General features: G+C 43.8%; 1 protein-coding gene across 2 annotated transcripts in view; it reads left to right on the top strand.

The window, feature by feature from the left end:
- Positions 1-16,958: 16,958 nt before the first annotated feature.
- Positions 16,959-23,937, top strand: part of LOC130681081 (liver carboxylesterase 1-like) — a 35,667-nt gene continuing 28,688 nt past the window's right edge. The window contains exons 1-2 of one of the 2 annotated variants that reach the window (XM_057493249.1): positions 16,959-17,142; positions 20,153-20,360. In XM_057493249.1, coding sequence (XP_057349232.1) covers positions 17,091-17,142; positions 20,153-20,360 — 260 coding nt within the window. In that variant the 5' untranslated portion in view covers positions 16,959-17,090. The remainder of the gene's footprint in view (positions 17,143-20,152; positions 20,361-23,937) is intronic. The other variant, XM_057493250.1, reaches the window with a different exon arrangement.

Raw genomic sequence — 23,937 nt, forward strand, 5'->3', positions numbered from 1 at the left:
TAATCTTGGTTCACAACAGTATGTTTTACTAAATTGTTGAGTCATAGATAGCTTAAGAGGAAAGATTGCCTCATATCTGGAAAACAAAGATTAAAGAACCAACAGAATTTTAAACAAAAACACATAGAAATTGTAATCATCCTCATCAGTCCCATATTACTAATTTTTGTTCTGTTTGAATCCAATTTTTCCATTACTTCCAGAAATTCTTACCCAGTTCAATTTTATGATCTCAAAGTTATCAGAAACCTGTGTTTTGTCAAAGTTCTTTCATGAATCTCTTTGAAGATAAATTGCTTTTGTATGTACACCTTTGCAAAAAGCGTCTGAGTAAAACAGTAACTGTAAAGGACAGACTTAAAATTGCCCGTTATTAAAGATCTGATGACAGTTCATCACAATGTAATTAGCAATGTAAATTTGATTATGTCTGTAACATACAACAACTTACGATAAATGGAATGGTGACTATAAACATTATCCTAAGACATATCAGATTTCAAGGAGTTTCCTATAATTTCTAGAATATTTATATTAATAACATCACCTATACAATATAACCTAACCAAGGTTTATCATCACTTATTTGACAATGCTCCCCATGTAATTTAACATACCAAATAAGTCTAAATGGTTTAACATCTCCCTTTTTATAAGTAGAGAGAAGAAATCCTTTGAGATGTTCCAGGAGCTGTCTGGAAAAAACAAAGGGAGGAGGGGCGGAAGATGGCGGCGTGAGTAGAGCAGCGGAAATCTCCTCCCAAAACAACATATATCTATGAAAATATAACAAAGACAACCCTTCCTAGAATAAAGACCAGAGGACACAGGACAATATCCAAACCACATCCACACCTGAGAGAACCCAGCGCCTCGCGAAGGGGGTAAGATACAAGCCCCGGCCCCGGGGGAGCCGAGCGCCCCTCCCCCCAGCTCCCGGCGGGAGAAGAGCAGGCAGAGCGAGAGGGAGACGGAGCCCAGGACTGCCGAACACCCAGCCCCAGCCATCTGGGCCAGAGTGCAGGGCGCTCAATACTAGGAAAACAGGGCAGCAAGAATGGTGAGCGGGCACTGGAGGCCGGGCGCCGGAGGACATAAGAAAAGCGCGCGACCATTTTTTTTTTTTTTTTTGCTTTTTTGCTGTTTTGTTTTGGTGAGCACTTTTTGGAAGTCTTAAAGGGATAGGGACCCCAATACTAGGGAAACAGGGCAGCAAGACCGGTGAGCAGAGGCCTGAGGCTGGCACCAGAGAATAAAGAAAAACGAGCGACCACCTTTCTTTTTTAATTAAAAAAAATTTTTTTTTTTTTGTGGTCATTGTTTTGTTTTGGTGGGTGCTTTTTGGAAGTCTTAAAGGGGCACCTAATCCAGAGCTAGAGAATCCGGGGATCTCTGGGCACCCGAACCCCTGGGCTGCAGGGAGCAGGGAGGCCCCTTACGGAGATAAATAGCCTCCCAGCCGCTACTGCTCCAACGCGACTCCACCATTTTGGAGTAGCTGCCCGAGCCAGGCCACGCCCACAGCAACAGCGGAGATTAACTCCATAGCAGCCCGGCAGGAAGCAGAAACCCTGTCTGCGCGCAGCTGCGCAGCACAAGCCACTAGAGGCCGCTGTTCTCCCAGGAGAGGAGGGCCACAAACCAACAAGAAAGGAAGTCCTTCCAGCCGTCACTCGTCCCAGTTCTGCAGACTATTCCTATCACCATGAAAAGGCAAAGCTACAGGCAGACAAAGATCACAGAGACAACACGAGAGAAGGAGACAGACCTAACCAGTCTTCCTGAAAAAGAATTCAAAATAAGAATCATAAACATGCTGACAGAGATGCAGAGAAATACGCAAGAGAAATGGGATGAAGTCCAGAGGGAGATCACAGATGCCAGAAAGGAGATTGCAGGAATGAAACAAACTCTGGAAGGGTTTATAAGCAGAATGGAGAGAATGCAAGAGGCCATTGATGGAATTGAAATCAGAGAAAAGGAACGCATAGAAGCTGACAGAGAGAGAGACAAAATGATCTCCAGGAATGAAACAATATTAAGAGAACTGTGTGACCAATACAAAAGGAACAATATCCGTATTATAGGGGTCCCAGAAGAAGAAGAGAGAGGTAAAGAGATGGAAAGTATCTTAGAAGAAATAATTGCTGAAAACTTCCCCAAACTGGGGGAGGAAATAACTGAACAGACCACGGAAATACACAGAACCCCTAACAAAAAGGATCCAAGAAGGACAACACCAAGACACATAATAATTAAAATGGCAAAGATCAAGGACATGGAAAGAGTGTTAAAGGCAGCTAGAGAGAAAAAGGTCACCTATAAAGGGAAACCCATCAGGCTAACATCAGATTTCTCAACAGAAACCCTACAGGCCAGAAGAGAATGGCATGATATATTTAATACAATGAAACAGAAGGGCCTTGAACCAAGGATACTGTATCCAGCACGACTATCATTCAAATATGATGGTGGGATTAAACAATTCCTAGACAAACAAAAGCTGAGGGAATTTGCTTTCCACAAACCACCTCTACAGAACATCTTACAGGGACTGCTCTAGATGGGAGCACTCCTAGAAAGAGCACAGCACAAAACACCCAACATATGAAGAATCGAGGAGGAGGAACAAGAAGGGAGAGAAGAAAAGAATCTCCAGACAGTGTATATAACAGCTCAAAAAGCGAGCTAAGTTAGGCAGTAAGATACTAAAGAGGCTAACCTTGAACCTTTGGTAACCACGAATTTAAAGCCAGCAATGGCAATAAGTACATATCTTTCAATAGTACATATACACAATGGAATACTACTCAGCCATAAGAAAAGGGCAAATTCAATCATTTGCAGCAACATGGATGGAGCTGGAGGGTATTATGCTCAGTGAAACAAGCCAAACAGAGAAAGAGAAATGCCAAATGATTTCACTTATCTGTGGAATATAAGAACAAAGGAAAAACTGAAGGAACAAAACAGCAGCAGAATCACAGAACTCAAGAATGGACTAACAGGTACCAAAGGGAAAGGGACTGGGGAGGATGGGTGGGTAGGGAGGGATAAGGGGGGGAGAAGTAGGGGGTTAGTAAGATTAACATGCAAGGGGGGGTAGGAGAAAAGGGAGGGCTGTACAACACAGAGAAGGCATGTAGTGATTCTACAACATTTTGCTATGCTGATGGACAGTGACTGTAAAGGTGTTTATAGGGGAGACTTGGTATAGGGGAGAGCCTAGTAAACATAATATTCGTCATGTAAGTGTAGATTAGTGATACCAAAAACAAAACAAAAAAAAACAAAACAAAAATGGCAGTTCCTGTGTGGTAACCTCCAATGAGTTCTACACAAGGGTATAAAGGGCATATAAAAGTGTAGGCAAAGGGTCTGTTTGCGTTTATACAGAAGATCAAAGCCTAATTGGGCTACCCCGAAAATGAACTAAGATACAATATGAAAGAGAACTTCCAACACCAGCACTTTCTGGAAGACTCATGCCAGAAGATGATCATCAAAAAACCCCAACAACGATCCACGCACTGCTACAGCTGTAGATGCGCTCATCCCACCAGCTCCTGGACTTGCCATGGGAATGAAGAAGGAGATATCTAAGCTGGCCTGTGCATACAGTAAAACAACAAATTTGACTGGATCTATACTGTTGGAACTCAACCAAGAATTAGGAGAAGTGCAAATTGTAGCGCTCCAAAATCTTACAACTACAGACTATTTACTGTTAAAAGAACATAAGGGATGTGAACATTCCCCAGGAATGGGTTGTTTTAATTTGTCTGATTTCTCTCAGACTGTTCAAGTTCATTTGGACAATATCCACCATATCACAGATAAGTTTTCACAAATGCCTAAGGTGCCTAACTGGTTTTCTTGGTTTCACTGGAGATGGCTGGTAATTACAGATATGCTTTGGTTATGTAACTATACTCCTATTATGTTAATGTGTGTGCACAATTTAAGTAGTAGCTTAAAACCTATACATGCTGAAGTTACTCTACAAGAAGATAGGTCAAAGAAATAATCAATCTTCCCATGTTTTCTGCCGCCTGCAACTTCTATAGCTTTTCTTCTTCCTTCCTAATTACAACCCTTAAATAGAATTCGTGCCTCATATCAAATTTACCGAGTATCATAATTCTTCCAAGTGGTAAAGATACCTCCAGACAAATGCTGGGCATAGAAGCTACAGGGCATAAATATGCAAAGAAATAAAAAGCTAACCATTTCAAACAATAAGGCTTCTCTCTCACTTACCAACTTTACATTTCCCTGTATGGCCCCGGAAGACGACTGGTTAGCCAGAGACGGGTAAGATTCCTCAAGGGAGGAACAACCTAAGACAGGCACAGTCGCAGGGGGGTCATCAGGTGAGAAATTGGGGATCAACAGAGGTGAGGCTTAGAACCTCACCCCCCCGTTCTGAGAGAAATCTTCTGCATACGTGGATGTTTTATTGCCCTTGTCTAGCTTGGATTAACATAGTCTACAGGCACACACCTGATCATCTACATTTGCTCTCTTACAACACTAAACTATGTTTTCTACCTTTATCTTGTATCTACCTACCACTTCAGCATTTTATTAAAAATAATAATAATAAAGCGAGAAATGTGGTATCCACATATAAATCAAGTATAAAAACCAAATGAGGGAAGATGGCGGCGTGAGTAGAGCAGCGGAAATCTCCTCCCAAAACAACATATATCTATGAAAATATAACAAAGACAACCCTTCCTAGAATAAAGACCAGAGGACACAGGACAATATCCAGACCACATCCACACCTGAGAGAACCCAGAGCCTCGCGAAGGGGGTAAGATACAAGCCCCGGCCCCGCGGGAGCCGAGCGCCATTCCCCCCAGCTCCCGGCGGGAGAAGAGCAGGCAGAGCGGGAGGGAGACGGGGCCCAGGGCTGCCGAACACCCAGCCCCAGCCATCCGGGCCAGAGTGCAGGGCCCTCGATACTGGGAAAACAGGGCAGCAAGAACAGTGAGCAGGCACTGGAGGCTGGGCGACAGAGGACATAAGAAAAGCGCGCGACCATTTTTTTTTTTTGCTTTTTTGCTGCTTTGTTTTGGCGAGCGCTGTTTGGAAGTCTTAAAGGGACAGGGACCCCAATATTAGGGAAACAGGGAAGAAAGACCGGTGAGCAGAGGCCTGAGGCTGGCACCGGAGAATAAAGAAAAACGAACGACCACCTTTTTTTTTTTTAAATAAAAAATTTTTTTTTTTTTTAATTAAAAAAATTTTTTTTCTTGTTTTTTTTTGTGGTCGTTGTTTTGTTTTGGCGGGTGCTTTTTGGAAGTCTTAAAGGGGCAGGGCGGGCCACTTAATCCAGAGGTAGGGAATCCGGGACCTCTGGGCACCCTAACCCCTGGGCTGCAGGGAGCAGGGAGGCCCCTTACGGAGATAAATAGCCTCCCAGCAGCTCCTGCTCCAACGCGACTCCACCATTTTGGAGTAGCTGCCCGAGCCAGGCCACGCCCACAGCAACAGCGGAGATTAACTCCGTAGCAGCCGGGCAGGAAGCAGAAACCCTGTCTGCGCGCAGCTGCGCAGCACAAGCCACTAGAGGCCGCTGTTCTCCCAGGAGAGGAGGGCCACAAACCAACAAGAAAGGAAGTCCTTCCAGCCGTCACTCGTCCCAGTTCTGCAGACTATTCCTATCACCATGAAAAGGCAAAGCTACAGGCAGACAAAGATCACAGAGACAACACCAGAGAAGGAGACAGACATAACCAGTCTTCCTGACAAAGAATTCAAGATAAAAATTATAAACATGCTGACAGAGATGCAGAGAAATACGCAAGAAAAATGGGATGAAGTCCGGAAAGAGATCACAGATGCCAGAAAGGAGATCGCAGAAATGAAACAAACTCTGGAAGGGTTTATAAGCAGAATGGATAGAATGCAAGAGCCCATTGATGGAATTGAAATCAGAGAACAGGAACGCATGGAAGCTGACATAGAGAGAGACAAAAGGATCTCCAGGAATGAAACAATATTAAGAGAACTGTGTGACCAATCTAAAAGGAGCAATATCCGTATTATAGGGGTCCCAGAAGAAAAAGAGAGAGGCAAAGAGATGGAAAGTATCTTAGAAGAAATAATTGCTGAAAACTTCCCCCACACTGGGGGAGGAAGTAATCAAACAGACCACGGAAATACACAGAACCCCCAACAGAAAGGATCCAAGAAGGGCAACACCAAGACACATAATAATTAAAATGGCAAAGATCAAGGACAAGGAAAGAGTGTTAAAGGCAGCTAGAGAGAAAAAGGTCACCTATAAAGGGAAACCCATCAGGCTAACGTCAGATTTCTCAACAGAAACCCTACAGGCCAGAAGAGAATGGCATGATATATTTAATACAATGAAACAGAAGGGCCTTGAACCAAGGATACTGTATCCAGCACGACTATCATTCAAATATGACGGTGGGATTAAACAATTCCCAGACAAACAAAAGCTGAGGGAATTTGCTTTCCACAAACCACCTCTACAGAACATCTTACAGGGACTGCTCTAGATGGGAGCACTCCTAGAAAGAGCACAGCACAAAACACCCAACATATGAAGAATCGAGGAGGAGGAACAAGAAGGGAGAGAAGAAAAGAATCTCCAGACAGTGTATATAACAGCTCAATAAGCGAGCTAAGTTAGGCAGTAAGATACTAAAGAGGCTAACCTTGAACCTTTGGTAACCACGAATTTAAAGCCTGCAATGGCAATAAGTACATATCTTTCAATAGTCACCCTAAATGTTAATGGGTTGAATGCACCAATCAAAAGACACAGAGTAACAGAATGGATAAAAAAGCAAGACCCATCTATATGCTGCTTACAAGAAACTCACCTCAAACCCAAAGACATGTACAGACTAAAAGTCAAGGGATGGAAAAACATATTTCAAGCAAACAACAGTGAGAAGAAAGCAGGGGTTGCAGTACTAATATCAGACAAAATAGACTTCAAAACAAAGAAAGTAACAAGAGATAAAGAAGGACACTACATAATGATAAAGGGCTCAGTCAAACAAGAGGATATAACCATTCTAAATATATATGCACCCAACACAGGAGCACCAGCATATGTGAAACAAATACTAACAGAACTAAAGGGGGATATAGACTGCAATGCATTCATTCTAGGAGACTTCAACACACCACTCACCCCAAAGGATAGATCCACTGGGCAGAAAATAAGTAAGGACACGGAAGCACTGAACAACACAGTAGAACAGATGGACCTAATAGACATCTATAGAACTCTACATCCAAAAGCAGCGGGATATACATTCTTCTCAAGTGCACATGGAACATTCTCCAGAATAGACCACATACTAGGCCACAAAAAGAGCCTCAGAAAATTCCAAAAGATTGAAATCCTACCAAACAACTTTTCAGACCACAAAGGCATAAAACTAGAAATAAACTGTACAAAGAAAGCAAAGAGGCTCACAAACACATGGAGGCTTAACAACACGCTCCTAAATAATCAATGGATCAATGACCAAATCAAAATGGAGATCCAGCAATATATGGAAACAAATGACAACAACAACACTAAGCCCCAACTTCTGTGGGACACAGCAAAAGCAGTCTTAAGAGGAAAGTATATAGCAATCCAAGCATATTTAAAAAAGGAAGAGCAATCCCAAATGAATGGTCTAATGTCACAATTATCGAAATTGGAAAAAGAAGAACAGATGAGGCCTAAGGTCAGCAGAAGTAGGGACATAATAAAGATCAGAGAAGAAATAAATAAAATTGAGAAGAATAAAACAATAGCAAAAATCAATGAAACCAAGAGCTGGTTCTTCGAGAAAATAAACAAAATAGATAAGCCTCTAGCCAGACTTATTAAGAAGAAAAGAGAGTCAACACAAATCAACAGTATCAGAAACGAGAAAGGAAAAATCACGACGGACCCCACGGAAATGCAAAGAATTATTGGAGAATACTATGAAAACCTATATGCTAACAAGCTGGGAAACCTAGGAGAAATGGACAACTTCCTAGAAAAATATAACCTTCCAAGATTGACCCAGGAAGAAACAGAAAATCTAAACAGACCAATTACCAGCAATGAAATTGAAGAGGTAATCAAAAAACTACCAAAGAACAAAACCCCCGGGCCAGATGGATTTACCTCGGAATTTTATCAGACATACAGGGAAGACATAATACCCATTCTCCTTAAAGTCTTCCAAAAAATAGAGGAGGAGGGGATACTCCCAAACTCATTCTATGAAGCTAACATCACCCTAATACCAAAACCAGGCAAAGACCCCACCAAAAAAGAAAACTACAGACCAATATCCCTGATGAACGTAGATGCAAAAATACTCAACAAAATATTAGCAAACCGAATTCAAAAATACATCAAAAGGATCATACACCATGACCAAGTGGGATTCATTCCAGGGATGCAAGGATGGTACAACATTCGAAAGTCCATCAACATCATCCACCACATCAACAAAAAGAAAGACAAAAACCACATGATCATCTCCATAGATGCTGAAAAAGCATTTGACAAAGTTCAACATCCATTCATGTTAAAAACTCTCAGCAAAATGGGAATAGAGGGCAAGTACCTCAACATAATAAAGGCCATCTATGATAAACCCACAGCCAACATTATATTGAACAGCGAGAAGCTGAAAGCATTTCCTCTGAGATCGGGAACTAGACAGGGATGCCCACTCTCTCCACTGTTATTTAACATAGTACTGGAGGTCCTAGCCACGGCAATCAGACAAAATAAAGAAATACAAGGAATCCAGATTGGTAAAGAAGAAGTTAAACTGTCACTATTTGCAGATGACATGATACTGTACATAAAAAACCCTAAAGACTCCACCCCAAAACTACTAGAACTGATATCGGAATACAGCAAAGTTGCAGGATACAAAATCAACACACAGAAATCTGTGGCTTTCCTATATACTAACAATGAACCAACAGAAAGAGAAATCAGGAAAACAACTCCATTCACAATTGCATCAAAAAAAATAAAATACCTAGGAATAAACCTAACCAAAGAAGTGAAAGACTTATACTCTGAAAACTACAAGTCACTCTTAAGAGAAATTAAAGGGGACACTAACAGATGGAAACTCATCCCATGCTCGTGGCTAGGAAGAATTAATATCGTCAAAATGGCCATCCTGCCCAAAGCAATATACAGATTTGATGCAATCCCTATGAAACTACCAGCAACATTCTTCAATGAACTGGAACAAATAATTCAAAAATGCATATGGAAACACCAAAGACCCCGAATAGCCAAAGCAATCCTGAGAAAGAAGAATAAAGTAGGGGGGATCTCACTCCCCAACTTCAAGCTCTACTATAAAGCCATAGTAATCAAGACAATTTGGTACTGGCACAAGAGCAGAGCCACAGACCAATGGAACAGACTAGAGAATCCAGACATTAACCCAGACATATATGGTCAATTAATATTTGATAAAGGAGCCATGGACATACAATGGCGAAATGACAGTCTCTTCAACAGGTGGTGCTGGCAAAACTGGACAGCTACATGTAGGAGAATGAAACTGGACCATTGTCTAACCCCATATACAAAAGTAAACTCAAAATGGATCAAAGACCTGAATGTAAGCCATGAAACCATTAAACTCCTGGAAGAAAACATAGGCGAAAACCTCTTAGACATAAACATGAGTGACCTCTTCTTGAACATATCTCCCCGGGCAAGGAAAACAACAGCAAAAATGAGTAAGTGGGACTATATTAAGCTGAAAAGCTTCTGTACAGCAAAAGACACCATCAATAGAACAAGAAGGATCCCTACAGTATGGGAGAATATATTTGAAAATGACACATCCGATAAAGGCTTGACGTCCAGAATATATAAGGAGCTCTCACGCCTCAACAAACAAAAAACAAATAACCCAATTAAAAAATGGGCAGAGGAACTGAACAGACAGTTCTCCAAAAAAGAAATACAGATGGCCAACAGACACATGAAAAGATGCTCCACATCGCTAATTATCAGAGAAATGCAAATTAAAACTACAATGAGGTATCACCTCACACCAGTAAGGATGGCTGCCATCCAAAAGACAAACAACAACAAATGTTGGCGAGGCTGTGGAGAAAGGGGAACCCTCCTACACTGCTGGTGGGAATGTAAGTTAGTTCAACCATTGTGGAAAGCAGTATGGAGGTACATCAAAATGCTCAAAACAGACTTACCATTTGACCCAGGAATTCCACTCCTAGGAATTTACCCTAAGAATGCAGCAATCAAGTTTGAGAAAGACAGATGCACCCCTATGTTTATTGCAGCACTATTTACAATAGCCAAGAATTGGAAGCAACCTAAATGTCCATCAATAGATGAATGGATAAAGAAGATGTGGTACATATACACAATGGAATACTACTCAGCTATAAGAAAAGGGCAAATCCAATCATTTGCAGCAACATGGATGGAGCTGGAGGGTATTATGCTCAGTGAAACAAGCCAAGCGGAGAAAGAGAAATACCAAATGATTTCACTTATCTGTGGAATATAAGAACAAAGGAAAAACTGAAGGAACAAAACAGCAGCAGAATCACAGAACTCAAGAATGGACTAACAGGTACCAAAGGGAAAGGGACTGGGGAGGATGGGTGGGTAGGGAGGGATAAGGGGGGGAGAAGTAGGGGGGTATTCAGATTAACATGCATGGGGGGGTAGGAGAAAAGGGAGGGCTGTACAACACAGAGAAGGCAAGTAGTGATTCTACAACATTTTGCTATGCTGATGGACAGTGACTGTAAAGGGGTTTATAGGGGAGACCTGGTATAGGGGAGAGCCTAGTAAACATAATATTCGTCATGTAAGTGTAGATTAGTGATAGCAAAAAAAAAAAAAAAAAAAAAAAGAAGGGCAGTTCCTGTGTGGTAACCTCCAACGAGTTCTACACAAGGGTATAAAGGGCATATAAAAGTGTAGGCAAAGGGTCTGTTTGTGTTTATACAGAGGATCAAAGCCTAATTGGGCTACCCCGAAAATGAACTAAGATACGATATGAAAAAGAACTTCCAACATCTGCACCCTCTGGAAGACTCATGCCAGAAGATGATCATCAAAAAACCCCAACAAAGATCCACGCACTGCTACAGCTGTAGATGCACTCATCCCACCAGTTCCTGGACCTGCCATGGGAATGAGGAAGGAGATATCTAAGCTGGCCTGTGCATACAGTAAAACAACAAAATTGGACTGGATCTATACTGTTGGAACTCAACCAAGAATTTGGAGAAGTGCAAATTGTAGCGCTCCAAAGTCTTACAACTACAAACTATTTATTGTTAAAAGAACATATGGCATGTGAACAGTCCCCAGGAATGGGTTGTTTTAATTTGTCTGATTTCTCTCAGACTGTTCAAGTTCATTTGGACAATATCCACCATATCATAGATAAGTTTTCACAAATGCCTAAGGTGCCTAACTGGTTTTCTTGGTTTCACTGGAGATGGCTGGTAATTACAGATATGCTTTGGTTATGTAACTATACTCCTATTATGTCAATGTGTGTGCGCAATTTAAGTAGTAGCTTAAAACCTATACATGCTGAAGTTACTCTACAAGAAGATATATCAAAGAAATAATCAATCTTCCCATGTTTTCTTCCGCCTGCTACTTCTATAGCTTTTCTTCTTCCTTCCTAATTACAACCCTTAAATAGAATTCGTGCCTCATATCAAATTTACCGAGTATCATAATTCTTCCAAGTGGTAAAGATACCTCAAGACAAATGCTGGGCATAGAAGCCACAGGGCATAAATATGCAAAGAAGTAAAAAGCTAACTTTTTCAAACAATAAGGCTTCTCTCTCACTTACCAACTTCACATTTCCCTGTATGGCCCCGGAAGATGACTGGTTAGCCAGAGACGGGTAAGATTCCTCAAGGGAGGAACAACCTAAGACAGGCACAGTCGCAGGGGGGCCATCAGGTGAGAAATTGGGGATCAACAGAGGTGAGGCTTAGAACCTCACCCCCCCGTTCTGAGAGAAATCTTCTGCATACGTGGATGTTTTATTGCCCTGGTCTAGCTTGGATTAACACATAGTCTACAGGCACACACCTGATCATCTACATGTGCTCTCTTACAACACTAAACTATGTTTTCTACCTTTATCTTGTATCTACCTACCACTTCAGCATTTTATTAAAAATAATAATAATAAAGAGAGAAATGTGGTATCCACATATAAATCAAGTATAAAAACCAAATGAGTATTCATATTTGAACTGACTGTTTATAGTTCATAATGCATGAGCAAAACCGAAAGTTTCTGTGATGACTGCCCTTGTACTGTTCACTATGTAACTTATTCATTATGTAAGAATTTGTTCTACATGCAAAAACTTGTTTGTTATGCCTCAGAAGATTGGAGACTGACAAAAATTAGGCTTGGGGTGGAATAATGATTGTGCATTGAGCATTGACTCCCCTATACAGAATTTTATTGTCGTTAACAACCATTTGATCAATAAATATGAGAGATGCCCTCACAAAAAAAAAAAAAAAAAAAAAAAAAAAAGGACAGACTTCCAATGGTAAAATAAATTAGTAACCGGGATGTAATGTATAGCATAAGGAATATAGTCAAGATATTGTAACAGCCTGGTAGGGTGATAGCTGGAACCTAGAATTATGTATATAAATGTTCTACCACTGTGTTGTACACTTGAAACTCATGTAATGTAATACTGTGTGTCAACTACCCTTCAATAAAAAATAATTATTTAAAAAAAAAAAAAAAAAAACCAAATGAGTATTCATATTTGAACTGACTGTTTATAGTTCATAATGCATGAACAAAACCGAAAGTTTCTGTGATGACTGCCCTTGTACTGTTCACTATGTAACTTATTCATTATGTAAGAATTTGTTCTCCATGTAAGAACTTGTTTGTTATGCCTCAGAAGATTGGAGACTGACGAAAATTAGGCTTGGGGTGGATTAATGATTGTGCATTGAGCATTGACTCCCCTATACAGAATTTTATTGTCGTTAACAACCATTTGATCATTAAATATGAGATATGCCCTCACACACACACAAAAAAGGACAGACTTCCAATGGTAAAATAAATAAGTAACCGGGATGTAATGTATAGCATAAGGAATATAGTCAAGATATTGTAACAGCTTGGTAGGGTGATAGCTGGAACCTAGAATTATGTATATAAATGTTTTATCACTGTGTTGTACACTTAAAAAAAAAAAAAGAAAAAAGAAAAAACAAAGGATAGTTGAAAGCAAAAAACTTTATTTAGAATTTGATTTGGGAAAATTTGTCAAAAACGGCAAAAAGTTTTGAAACACTGTCAAATAGGATCATGGGTTACCATGAAACAATATGTATTCATTTAACCATGATGACAATAGAAGATGTTTAAGGCAAATACATGAAGTTACATAGTTCTGAGCAGAAACTTAGCTCTTTTAATATTAAGAAGACTCAGTTTACTTAAGTAATCAAAGATCTGGTAAAGAAAACAAACAGGAAATCATTGTGATAAGTCACAGAGTCCTTGCTTTGCTTTATTTTTGTTTAAGGCAGACTGCCTTAAGAGGTAAAGAAAAACCTTTTATAATCTTTTATCAAAAGCAGACCAATAGTCCAAGAAAGCTATGTCCTTTCACCAGAAGATAGAAAATTAAGGTTTAGTTTTATGTAAATACACTATTGATATTAAAGCTTATTTTTAAAACCTCTCTTATGAATCTATTTAATCTCATCAAGCTTGATCACACATATCATTCTTTTCCCAAGATTCCTTTTCTGCAAACCTTCTACAACTTTCTATGTCCATTTTAGTTTGTCCCTTGTTCTTTTTCCCTTAGAAATAACCAGGATTTTTTCTTTAGAACAAAATCATTTTCATTTCCCTCAACAAAAATGCATCTCCATACCTCATACCTTTTCTAACCAAAAAAACCTATCCTATTTTCCTGGCATACAGAGTTGTTTCCCTTATTATTTCTAGTAGCTTTCATTACAATTCTATGATTCTTTAATTAGAAATTTTAACCCTTAAAACTCTTAATTTCTAGTGAAAACTAAGTGAGCAATTGTGCACTGTCTGTTGCCAGGTCAATCTTCAAAGAAGCAATCACCTCTGGGGACTGACTAATGCTGTCACAAAGTCCTTGCCTCTACCACGAGGCACCCCTCACTAGCCTGCCACAGTGGCTAGAATGAGTGTAAATGACCATCCTGTTTTTAATTTGGGTCTCCAGAAGCTTCATTTCAGCTTAAACTATGGCCTTGGTCAAGAACCCCTTACTTTTCTAGGACTGTCCCATGCTTTATGGCTGCTGGTTGCCCAGTTCTCCCTGATGTCAATATTGGTTTGGCCTGGACAGTGGCAGGCTTGCCAAATGCACTGGGAAAGCAGTGCAAGCACGGAGAAGGCATAGCTGCCTCTTCACCACTCTACCCTGGAGACAACCCTGCTTCCTGTTGTCAACCCTCCCCCTCCATTGCCAAGAACAAATTTCATGACTCTAATTAAATGCCAGGGAGACTGGGGCATGTGATTCCTGGCTGGGCAGTCACTTCTCAGCAACAAGTCTCCACTGGGAGTGGCCAACCATGAAGTTTGAGCCATCAGCAAGTACCTCTGCTACCTGGTCATTAACTCTCCCAAGAACCCCGGCACTCCTGTTACCAACCATCCTTCCAGGCAGCCTGAGAATCTGGCAGGGCTCAGCAGGAAAGAATTGGTGGGGGTGGAGAAGATCCCGGAGGAGAGAGGCTGCAGGACCTCACTGACAGGTGAATCAAGCATGTGCTTAGGGCACCAGCCACATCAGTTTGTCAAAAAGGTTTTGACATTGTGGCAGAGTGACATAGAGTATGGGCTGTAACGTTACACAGCTTTTGTGCAACACTCAGCTCTTCCTCACAGTTGATGTGTGACCGTGGGCTGGGCCAGTGCCGTGACCACACTGAGCCCTGGGAGACAACAGTGTCCACCCCCAGTTACTTTGAGAACTGTGAGGTCCTGCATACAAAATATTCAGCACAGTCTTTGACATACAGTGAATTCTCAAAAAGTATTTGTTAAATGAATGTGTGAATAAATAGAAGTGGAAAACACAAATAAGTAAAACCACAACAGCATATAGCCAAGAAATGGTTATTGTAATACAAAGTAGATGTATAACCTTCCAGATTTTTTCCTACACAAATAAAGATAAAAGTTTTCGCTGAAATGGGATATATTACACACAACTAGATTCTTAAAAAATATTTCTTTATTTGAAGGCTAATTCATACACCATAAAAATTCACCTTTTAAAAGCATACAATTCGGTGGTTTTAGTGTATTTCACAAAGCGGTGTAACCATCACCACTATCTGACTCAGGACACTTTCATCAGCCCAAAAACAAACCTCATGCCCATTAACAGTCATTCCTTACTCCCCACCTTCCAGCCCCTAGCTGCCTCTAATCTACTTTCTGACCCTAAGGATTTGCTTACTCTTATAAATTCATTTGACATAAATAGAATCACACAGCATGTGACCTTTTGTGCCTGGCTTCTTCCATTAGCATACTATTTTCAAGTTTCCTCCATGTTATAGCAAGTATCCATACATCATTTCTTTTTATGGCTGAATAATATTCCATTATAAGGCTCGATCACATTTTATTTATCCATCCATCAGATGGTAGACATTTGGGTGTTCCCACTTCAGGCTATTTCAAATACTGCTGCTATTTGTGTACAGGTTTTTGTATCAATATGTTTTCCATTATCTTGGGTATATACCTAGGAGTGGACTTGCTGGGAAATACAGAAACTCTACACTGAATTTTGAGGAACTGCTAAACTGCATTCCAAAGCAGCTGGAACTATTCTATAACCTGTTTTTTTCCCCTTCACAACAGATCATGAGTGGCTTTCCTTGTCAATAAATAGAGGTGCGCATCACTAGTTTGAGCGAATATACAGTATTTCCTTAGCCAGCTGTACCGGAGTATATTTAAGGAATTCCCTATTAGCTGGACATTTAATGAACCTATGAAACAGGCTTTGAGCATTTTCCCAGTGTGCCCAGCCAGTAAAAGGACACTTTCTCAGGTGTATCCAGAGCACTTTGTATCTCTCTATTTTGCTGCTTTTGGGTTGCATTGCAATCTACCACCCCCCTCCACTTCCCACCCCCAACTGTCTTAACTACTACATGGTAAGCTTCTCAAGGAAATGGAACATGACTTGAACTCATCTTTGTATCTGTAACACTTAGAATAATGCCAGGCATTTGATAAATGTTTGGAGAATGAATGAATAAATGGAAGGATGGATGGATTAGGTCCAGGGAGTTTGGAGAGATGGAGTTCCAAAGAACATTCTACCCAAAGATCCCCGCCTGGAGAGGTGGTGAGTTCCCTGACCTGAGAAATGTGCCACAGAAGGCTGAGTCACTTGGCAGGAATATTGTAAAGTTAATTTAGACTTCAGAAGGGGGATGGGAGGAAATTTAAGATGTTCCCAAACATGACAGCATAGAACTCTCTGAAAAAGGAGCCCAGGGAAGCTAAGAGATTTGTCCTAAATATCCCAGCTGAGTAGCTGTGCAGGTAAGAGCTGCTCTGAAAGTTTGCAAGCTTATTCTGAGGATCCCAGACCAGAGGCATCTGTCTGCTGGTGCCTGCCTTGGGACGCTCACAGCCCACTGGGGTTTAGAGTCCCGCAGTGAGGAAACACTTGTGTAGCAAGTTGTTGGACAAATCAGCGACTATCTAATCAGAGTTTAGTACGGGGTGGTCCGATGAAAGAGGGTGAACTCTGGGTGGGCGTGGCTTAGCGGCTCCCACAACTAAAGCGATCTTCAGAAAGAGGAAGAGTTTTCCACTGTTCCCTGATTAGGCAAGCAGGCAATGGGAGCGGGAGTCTGGGGCGGGAGCTTGGGGGCGGGCAGGGCGCGCAGGCGGTAGCGGCCGAGCTGGGGACGCAAGATAAAGCTCTGCGGCTGGATTCCCTGCTCCTCAGAGCAGCCGGGACACACCTGCAGGCCCGGGAGCTGCAGGCCTTCCACCATGTGGCTCTTCGCGGCTGTCCTGACCTCCCTGGCCTCCTGCGCGGCTTTGGGTGAGTCCATCGGAAATGCAAATCGTAGGGGCACGTTTGGAAGGCCTTGTGAGGGAATGAGATGGGGGAGATGCGTAGAGGGCCGAGGGCGCACAGCGCGGGTCCGCTGCAGCGCGCGCTCTCTGGTCTGGGCGCACAGAGCCGGGGCCACCGGCGCGCGGGAGCATGAAGACCCCGAGACCGCAGCTGTTCCCGCCCCGCGCAGTTGAGGACTGCGGAGAGCTCAGTTTATTTTCCCCATGATTATTAGTCCAGATGTGGACGAACCATGGAGAGTGGCTTAGCAGAACGTTAGTACAGGCTCCCCCTGCTTCTCTAAGCTCGCCTTCTACCTCCCTTTGCCAAAGACCTACAGCTGTACCCGTTCTCCCTACCCAAAGAAATCCAAGGAGGATTTTCGCTTCTCCATTACTGTACTAATGTTAGGTCTTTCCTCAAAGCAAAGCTGTGTAATGAGAACTTCCTGAAAGCAGGGGAAACCCTTCACCTTAAACCATTTCGGCTTAGGAAAACTTTCATAGGAATGCTCTGCTCTTTATTCGATAACGTATTTCAGATGAGAATCGACTCAGGAACCAAATAAACCCCAGCAAATAAACCCCAGCTCGGCACTCAGGAGCTGTGTGTCCTTCAAGCAAAGTACTTTTCTGGGCCTCGGTATCCCCCTCTCTAAAATGGGGATAACAACAGCACCTACCTTGTTGGGCTGTTTCTAAAGAGCACCTGGTATTGAGGGCAAACAAAAGGGGTTGTTTTGAAATATAGTGTAGTAATAGAAAATTTGGGGTATGATCAGGAACCAACTGCCGTTGAAAAGATGGTTTGTTACAGCTCGCCATGACAGGCCCCAAGGGGAAGCCCCAGGGTGGGTCCAGAGGAGGGAGGAATTCTGCAGAACAGTCTTTATTGTGGTTGTGGGGAAAAGGAGGTGAGGCAGGATACGCAGATTAGGACTGGCAAACTAGCCAATTTCAACAGGCCCCGGAGCATAAGCTGCCCACAGCTGTCAGGGATCTAGCCCTGGCGTGACTGGGGCAGCACAGTGGCCTAGATTGTGAGAACTGATAAAGAATGTGGTTGGGATCCCACGTGCTGGAAGGGCAGGTTGATTGCTGTCTCTGGGAACGGGCTGACTCGGGGAGGGGCAGGCCCTCTCCGGGATCAGCAGAGGCACAGAAGCCCAATGGTCAGCATACAGAAAATAAAAGACACGGTGAACACAGGGGTTCAGCAAGGGACTGCAGGAGGCATCTGTGCCATTTAGTAGATGGAGAAACTGAGACTCAGAGAAGGCAATGTACGTGCCCAAGGTCAGCTGGAAAACCATGCTCTGGCATCTGCCTATGGCTCCTGAGTCCACAGCCAGCGTGCTGGCCTTCAGGGCTCTGACAGCCCAGGCCCCATCTGGATTTATCCTCTTCCTGGGGGTGTGACACCGTGAGAGGCCTGGCACTGAGTATAAGAGTGGATTAAGAACTGATTTAAGAGTGGATTATTCCCCTCCTGCTGGTCACCCCCTGGCAAGGCCATCCCATTTCCATCTTTAGAAAGTCCATACTGGCTGCCTCCATTTCTTCAGTTTCCTCATCTGTAAAATGGGCATATCAATGCCTACCTGGCTTGGCTTTTGTGAAGATGAATTTAAATGAACTGGGGTGCGCTTCTGGCACATAGTAGGTGCTCAGCACATAAACATGACATATAGCATAAGTGGGAACTGCTGCCGTTAACCGTTTTTGCTCATACCTCTTACCCAATCCACCTACTCAGGCATCCCGGCCAGTTGGGCTTCTGTCCACTTCATCTTTTTTGAAGGTTATCATTGGATATTCTTCGGGAAGACCAGATCTGGATTATTCTTTTCTGTTCTGCCCACACACTTTGCAAGAGAGGCTGACCTTCTATGTCTAAAAGGGACCAATCAGGAGGATGGCAGGTTAGAAATCTTTGCCTATGAGGAGTAACTCATGCTGAAGCTATTGAGGACGCGCAGGAGAAGACTTGAAGGGTGGGCAGACCAAGTGTCTGAAGGGCGGCCTGCACACGCAAGTTCTGGGTAGTTCCCGTGAGTGGAACCAGGACTGATGTGTAGCTGCAGGGACATGAATTTCCGCTCAGTGAGGACACTGTCTGCTCCACAAGAATGAAACAGATCAGAATCTGACCCCCAGTCTCTCTGCCCTATGGACGACCCTGCTCAGAGCGCCAGGAGAATCCTCTTCAAGTGACTGCCTCACTCTCCCCACACCCCAGAACTGTTCCCTGCTGCTCACTTATCCACTACAGGCAGCCTGAACCCTGAGGCTGGCATCGAGGCCCCCCAGGCATGACAGGATGATTCCCTGCTCTCCAGGGACTCGCTCTGGCCCAAATGGGCCGCTTGCATTATGTCGTCTCAGAGCCTCCCCTCGGCCCCTTCTCTTCTCCTCTACCTGTATCTCCCCCTCCCCTTGCTCAGCCCTCCCCTGCTGGGCGAGGCCCAGCTTCCGGGCCACTGCCTCCATCGTGCCACCCGTCAGAGGGCCTCACTCCCTCTTCTGACTCCCGGAGAGCCTTACTGGTGGCTCTCTCAGGACACTGGCCCCTTTCTTCCTGGAAGAGGCGCCAAGTGGGTTTGTGGCCCATTTTCCCTAGAAGATTCAGAGTTTCTGAGACAAAGGGCTTCCTCTTGTTCACGCCCCCACCCAGCGGGCAGCTCAGCACCAGGATCCCATGGACAGTCGTTGCCAGAGGCTCTTGAGAGGGGACACGGAGTGTCTTAGTCACTCCTAGCAGGTCTCCTTGTTCGCATTTTCTTTCTACTTGATATACCTCCAGTTATACCTTCCAATTTGCTCCTCAAGGAAGCTCTGTAAGGTAGGAAGGAGAGTTCACTTCCCCTCTCTTTTATGAAAGAAACTGAGGCCTAGAGAGTTTAGGTGATTAATTCAAGGTCACATGCGAAAGACCCACCTGGAGCCCAGAGCAAACGCTGCACGGCTGGGGGTCCTCACTTCGTCCCCGTGTCTAGCAGGGCACCCACCCGCGCCACCTGTCGTGGACACTGCACATGGCCAAGTCCTGGGGAGATACGCCGGCTTACAAGGATCTGCACGGCCTGTGGCAGTTTTCCTGGGAATCCCTTTTGCCAAGCCCCCTCTTGGATCCTTGAGGTTTGCTCCACCGCAGCCTGCAGAGCCATGGACCTTCGTGAAGAATACCACCTCTTACCCTCCTATGTAAGCCGGCGAGGCAGGGCGGGGGCTTCGGCTCTTTCAGTGGGAATGTTTGTTTCCGAGAGACGCAGGACGGAGCCAAGGCAGTCCTCTGGGTGGCCTGCCCTTCATGCTGGAATCCTCAAGATACTGTAGATCCTTAAAAAACATCCCCAAATTCTCACAGTGTGCTAACCCCTTTATTCAACAAATATTTATCGAGCGCCTACTGTGTGCCAGGCAATTTCTAAGTTCCTGGGATCCATTAGTGAACAGAACAAAGATCCCACCTTCATGGAGCTTGCATTCTAGATAGATAATAAACAACATGCAAATTAGTAAGTAATGTATATGTTAGAATATGATCAGTGCTTAGGGAAAAAAATGTTGAGCAGGTGAGGGGGATCAGAAGTCATGATTCCATTTATTCTCCTGTCTTGAACTTTGCCATAGCTGGGGAGCGGGGTAGGCCAGGAGGTGTGTGGGTGGGGAGTGCTTCAGGGTGCTGACCGGGAGAGTCCTCAGAGCCCACATGTGCCTAGCTACCTAGCTGGGAGCAGAGGAGTGGCTGCAGTGTCCCAGTCACCCTGGCCACGCAGGTCACGGGGGCCTCGCAGCCCCCTCCCCAGGGCACCTGCACGCCTCCGAGCGTTGATTCAGACTTTACTCATCTCAGCAAAGCATTACTGGGAATTTCCAGGGTTACCTCTTGTCATCTTCTTCCCTTCCCTTCTCTCCTTTCTCTTTCAAATAAGTTCACTATTTTTATTTTCTGATTGCAAATGTAATACCTACTTACGACAGAAAAAGGAGGCAGGACAGGTAAGTCAAGCTAAGAAAATGAAGCTCATACACAATTCCACCACCTAGAGAGAACTGTTGTTTATATTTTGTATTCTATTTTTCCAGTCTTTTATCTGTTACATATTTCCTCCCTTAAAAATAGAATCACGTGAGATTCTAAACCCAGTTCCAACTCATGGGTCTTTTCCCCTCACACCAACAAAAAGTCATTTGCTACCAGCTGGCTGCCCTGTGACTCAGCTGATGCGGACACCGTCCACCTGGAGGTAGTGTCCGCGCCCACGGGTTAGGGGCTCAGTGATGCCAGGTGCAAGGCCAAGTTGTCCGCTGTGCTTCTGACCAACGGGCTGTAAATCAGAGGTTCCCATGACCCCCTCCTTGGGTTCCATTAATTTGCTCCAGTGGCTCACAGAGCTCAGGAAACCAGTTCTAAACTGGTTCACTTAAATTACCAGTTTGTGACCAAGGATATTAAGGAATAAGAAGCAAGAACCAGAGGAAGAGATATACGGGTGAGGCCCAGAGCAAAGGAGCTGCTGTCCACTTAGGGTTTGGGGCTGCGCATCGGGGCGTATGGAAATGGGGCGAAGACCAAAGATGTGTTTCTGAGCTTCCGGGGAAGATGGCGGCGTGAGTAGAGCAGCGGAAATCTCCTCCCAAAACAACATATATCTATGAAAATATAACAAAGACAACCCTTCCTAGAATAAAGACCAGAGGACACAGGACAATATCCAGACCACATCCGGACCTGAGAGAACCCAGCGCCTCGCGAAGGGGGTAAGATACAAGCCCCGGCCCCGCGGGAGCCGAGCGCCCCTCCCCCCAGCTCCCGGCGGGAGAAGAGCAGGCAGAGCGGGAGGGAGACGGAGCCCAGGACTGCCGAACACCCAGCCCCCGCCATCCGGGACAGAGTGCAGGGCCCTCGATACTGGGAAAACAGGGCAGCAAGAACAGTGAGCAGGCACTGGAGGCTGGGCGACAGAGGACATAAGAAAAGCACGCGACCATTTTTTTTTTTTTTTGCTTTTTTGCTGCTTTGTTTTGGCGAGCGCTTTTTGGAAGTCTTAAAGGGACAGGGACCCCAATATTAGGGAAACAGGGCAGAAAGACCGGTGAGCAGAGGCCTGAGGCTGGCACCGGAGAATAAAGAAAAACGAACGACCACCTTTTTTTTTTTTAATTAAAATTTTTTTTTTTTTTTTATTAAAAAAATTTTTTTTTTTTGTTTTTTTTTGTGGTCGTTGTTTTGTTTGGCGGGTGCTTTTTGGAAGTCTTAAAGGGGCAGGGCGGGTCACTTAATCCAGAGGTAGGGAATCCGGGATCTCTGGGCACCCTAACCCCTGGGCTGCAGGGAGCAGGGAGGCCCCTTACGGAGATAAATAGCCTCCCAGCAGCTCCTGCTCCAACGCGACTCCACCATTTTGGAGTAGCTGCCCGAGCCAGGCCACGCCCACAGCAACAGCGGAGATTAACTCCATAGCAGCCCGGCAGGAAGCAGAAACCCTGTCTGCGCGCAGCTGCGCAGCACAAGCCACTAGAGGCCGCTGTTCTCCCAGGAGAGGAGGGCCACAAACCAACAAGAAAGGAAGTCCTTCCAGCCGTCACTCGTCCCAGTTCTGCAGACTATTCCTATCACCATGAAAAGGCAAAGCTACAGGCAGACAAAGATCACAGAGACAACACCAGAGAAGGAGACAGACCTAACCAGTCTTCCTGACAAAGAATTCAAAATAAGAATCATAAACATGCTGACAGAGATGCAGAGAAACACACAAGAAAAATGGGATGAAGTCCGGAAAGAGATCACAGATGCCAGAAAGGAGATCGCAGAAATGAAACAAACTCTGGAAGGGTTTATAAGCAGAATGGATAGAATGCAAGAGGCCATTGATGGAATTGAAATCAGAGAACAGGAACGCATGGAAGCTGACATAGAGAGAGACAAAAGGATCTCCAGGAATGAAACAATATTAAGAGAACTGTGTGACCAATCTAAAAGGAGCAATATCCGTATTATAGGGGTCCCAGAAGAAGAAGAGAGAGGCAAAGAGATGGAAAGTATCTTAGAAGAAATAATTGCTGAAAACTTCCCCACACTGGGGGAGGAAGTAATCAAACAGACCACGGAAATACACAGAACCCCCAACAGAAAGGATCCAAGAAGGGCAACACCAAGACACATAATAATTAAAATGGCAAAGATCAAGGACAAGGAAAGAGTGTTAAAGGCAGCTAGAGAGAAAAAGGTCACCTATAAAGGGAAACCCATCAGGCTAACGTCAGATTTCTCAACAGAAACCCTACAGGCCAGAAGAGAATGGCATGATATATTTAATACAATGAAACAGAAGGGCCTTGAACCAAGGATACTGTATCCAGCACGACTATCATTCAAATATGACGGTGGGATTAAACAATTCCCAGACAAACAAAAGCTGAGGGAATTTGCTTTCCACAAACCACCTCTACAGAACATCTTACAGGGACTGCTCTAGATGGGAGCACTCCTAGAAAGAGCACAGCACAAAACACCCAACATATGAAGAATCGAGGAGGAGGAACAAGAAGGGAGAGAAGAAAAGAATCTCCAGACAGTGTATATAACAGCTCAATAAGCGAGCTAAGTTAGGCAGTAAGATACTAAAGAGGCTAACCTTGAACCTTTGGTAACCACGAATTTAAAGCCTGCAATGGCAATAAGTACATATCTTTCAATAGTCACCCTAAATGTTAATGGGTTGAATGCACCAATCAAAAGACACAGAGTAACAGAATGGATAAAAAAGCAAGACCC

Source organism: Manis pentadactyla, chromosome 15, assembly GCF_030020395.1.
Source record: "Manis pentadactyla isolate mManPen7 chromosome 15, mManPen7.hap1, whole genome shotgun sequence".
Taxonomy (NCBI): Eukaryota; Metazoa; Chordata; class Mammalia; order Pholidota; family Manidae; genus Manis; species Manis pentadactyla.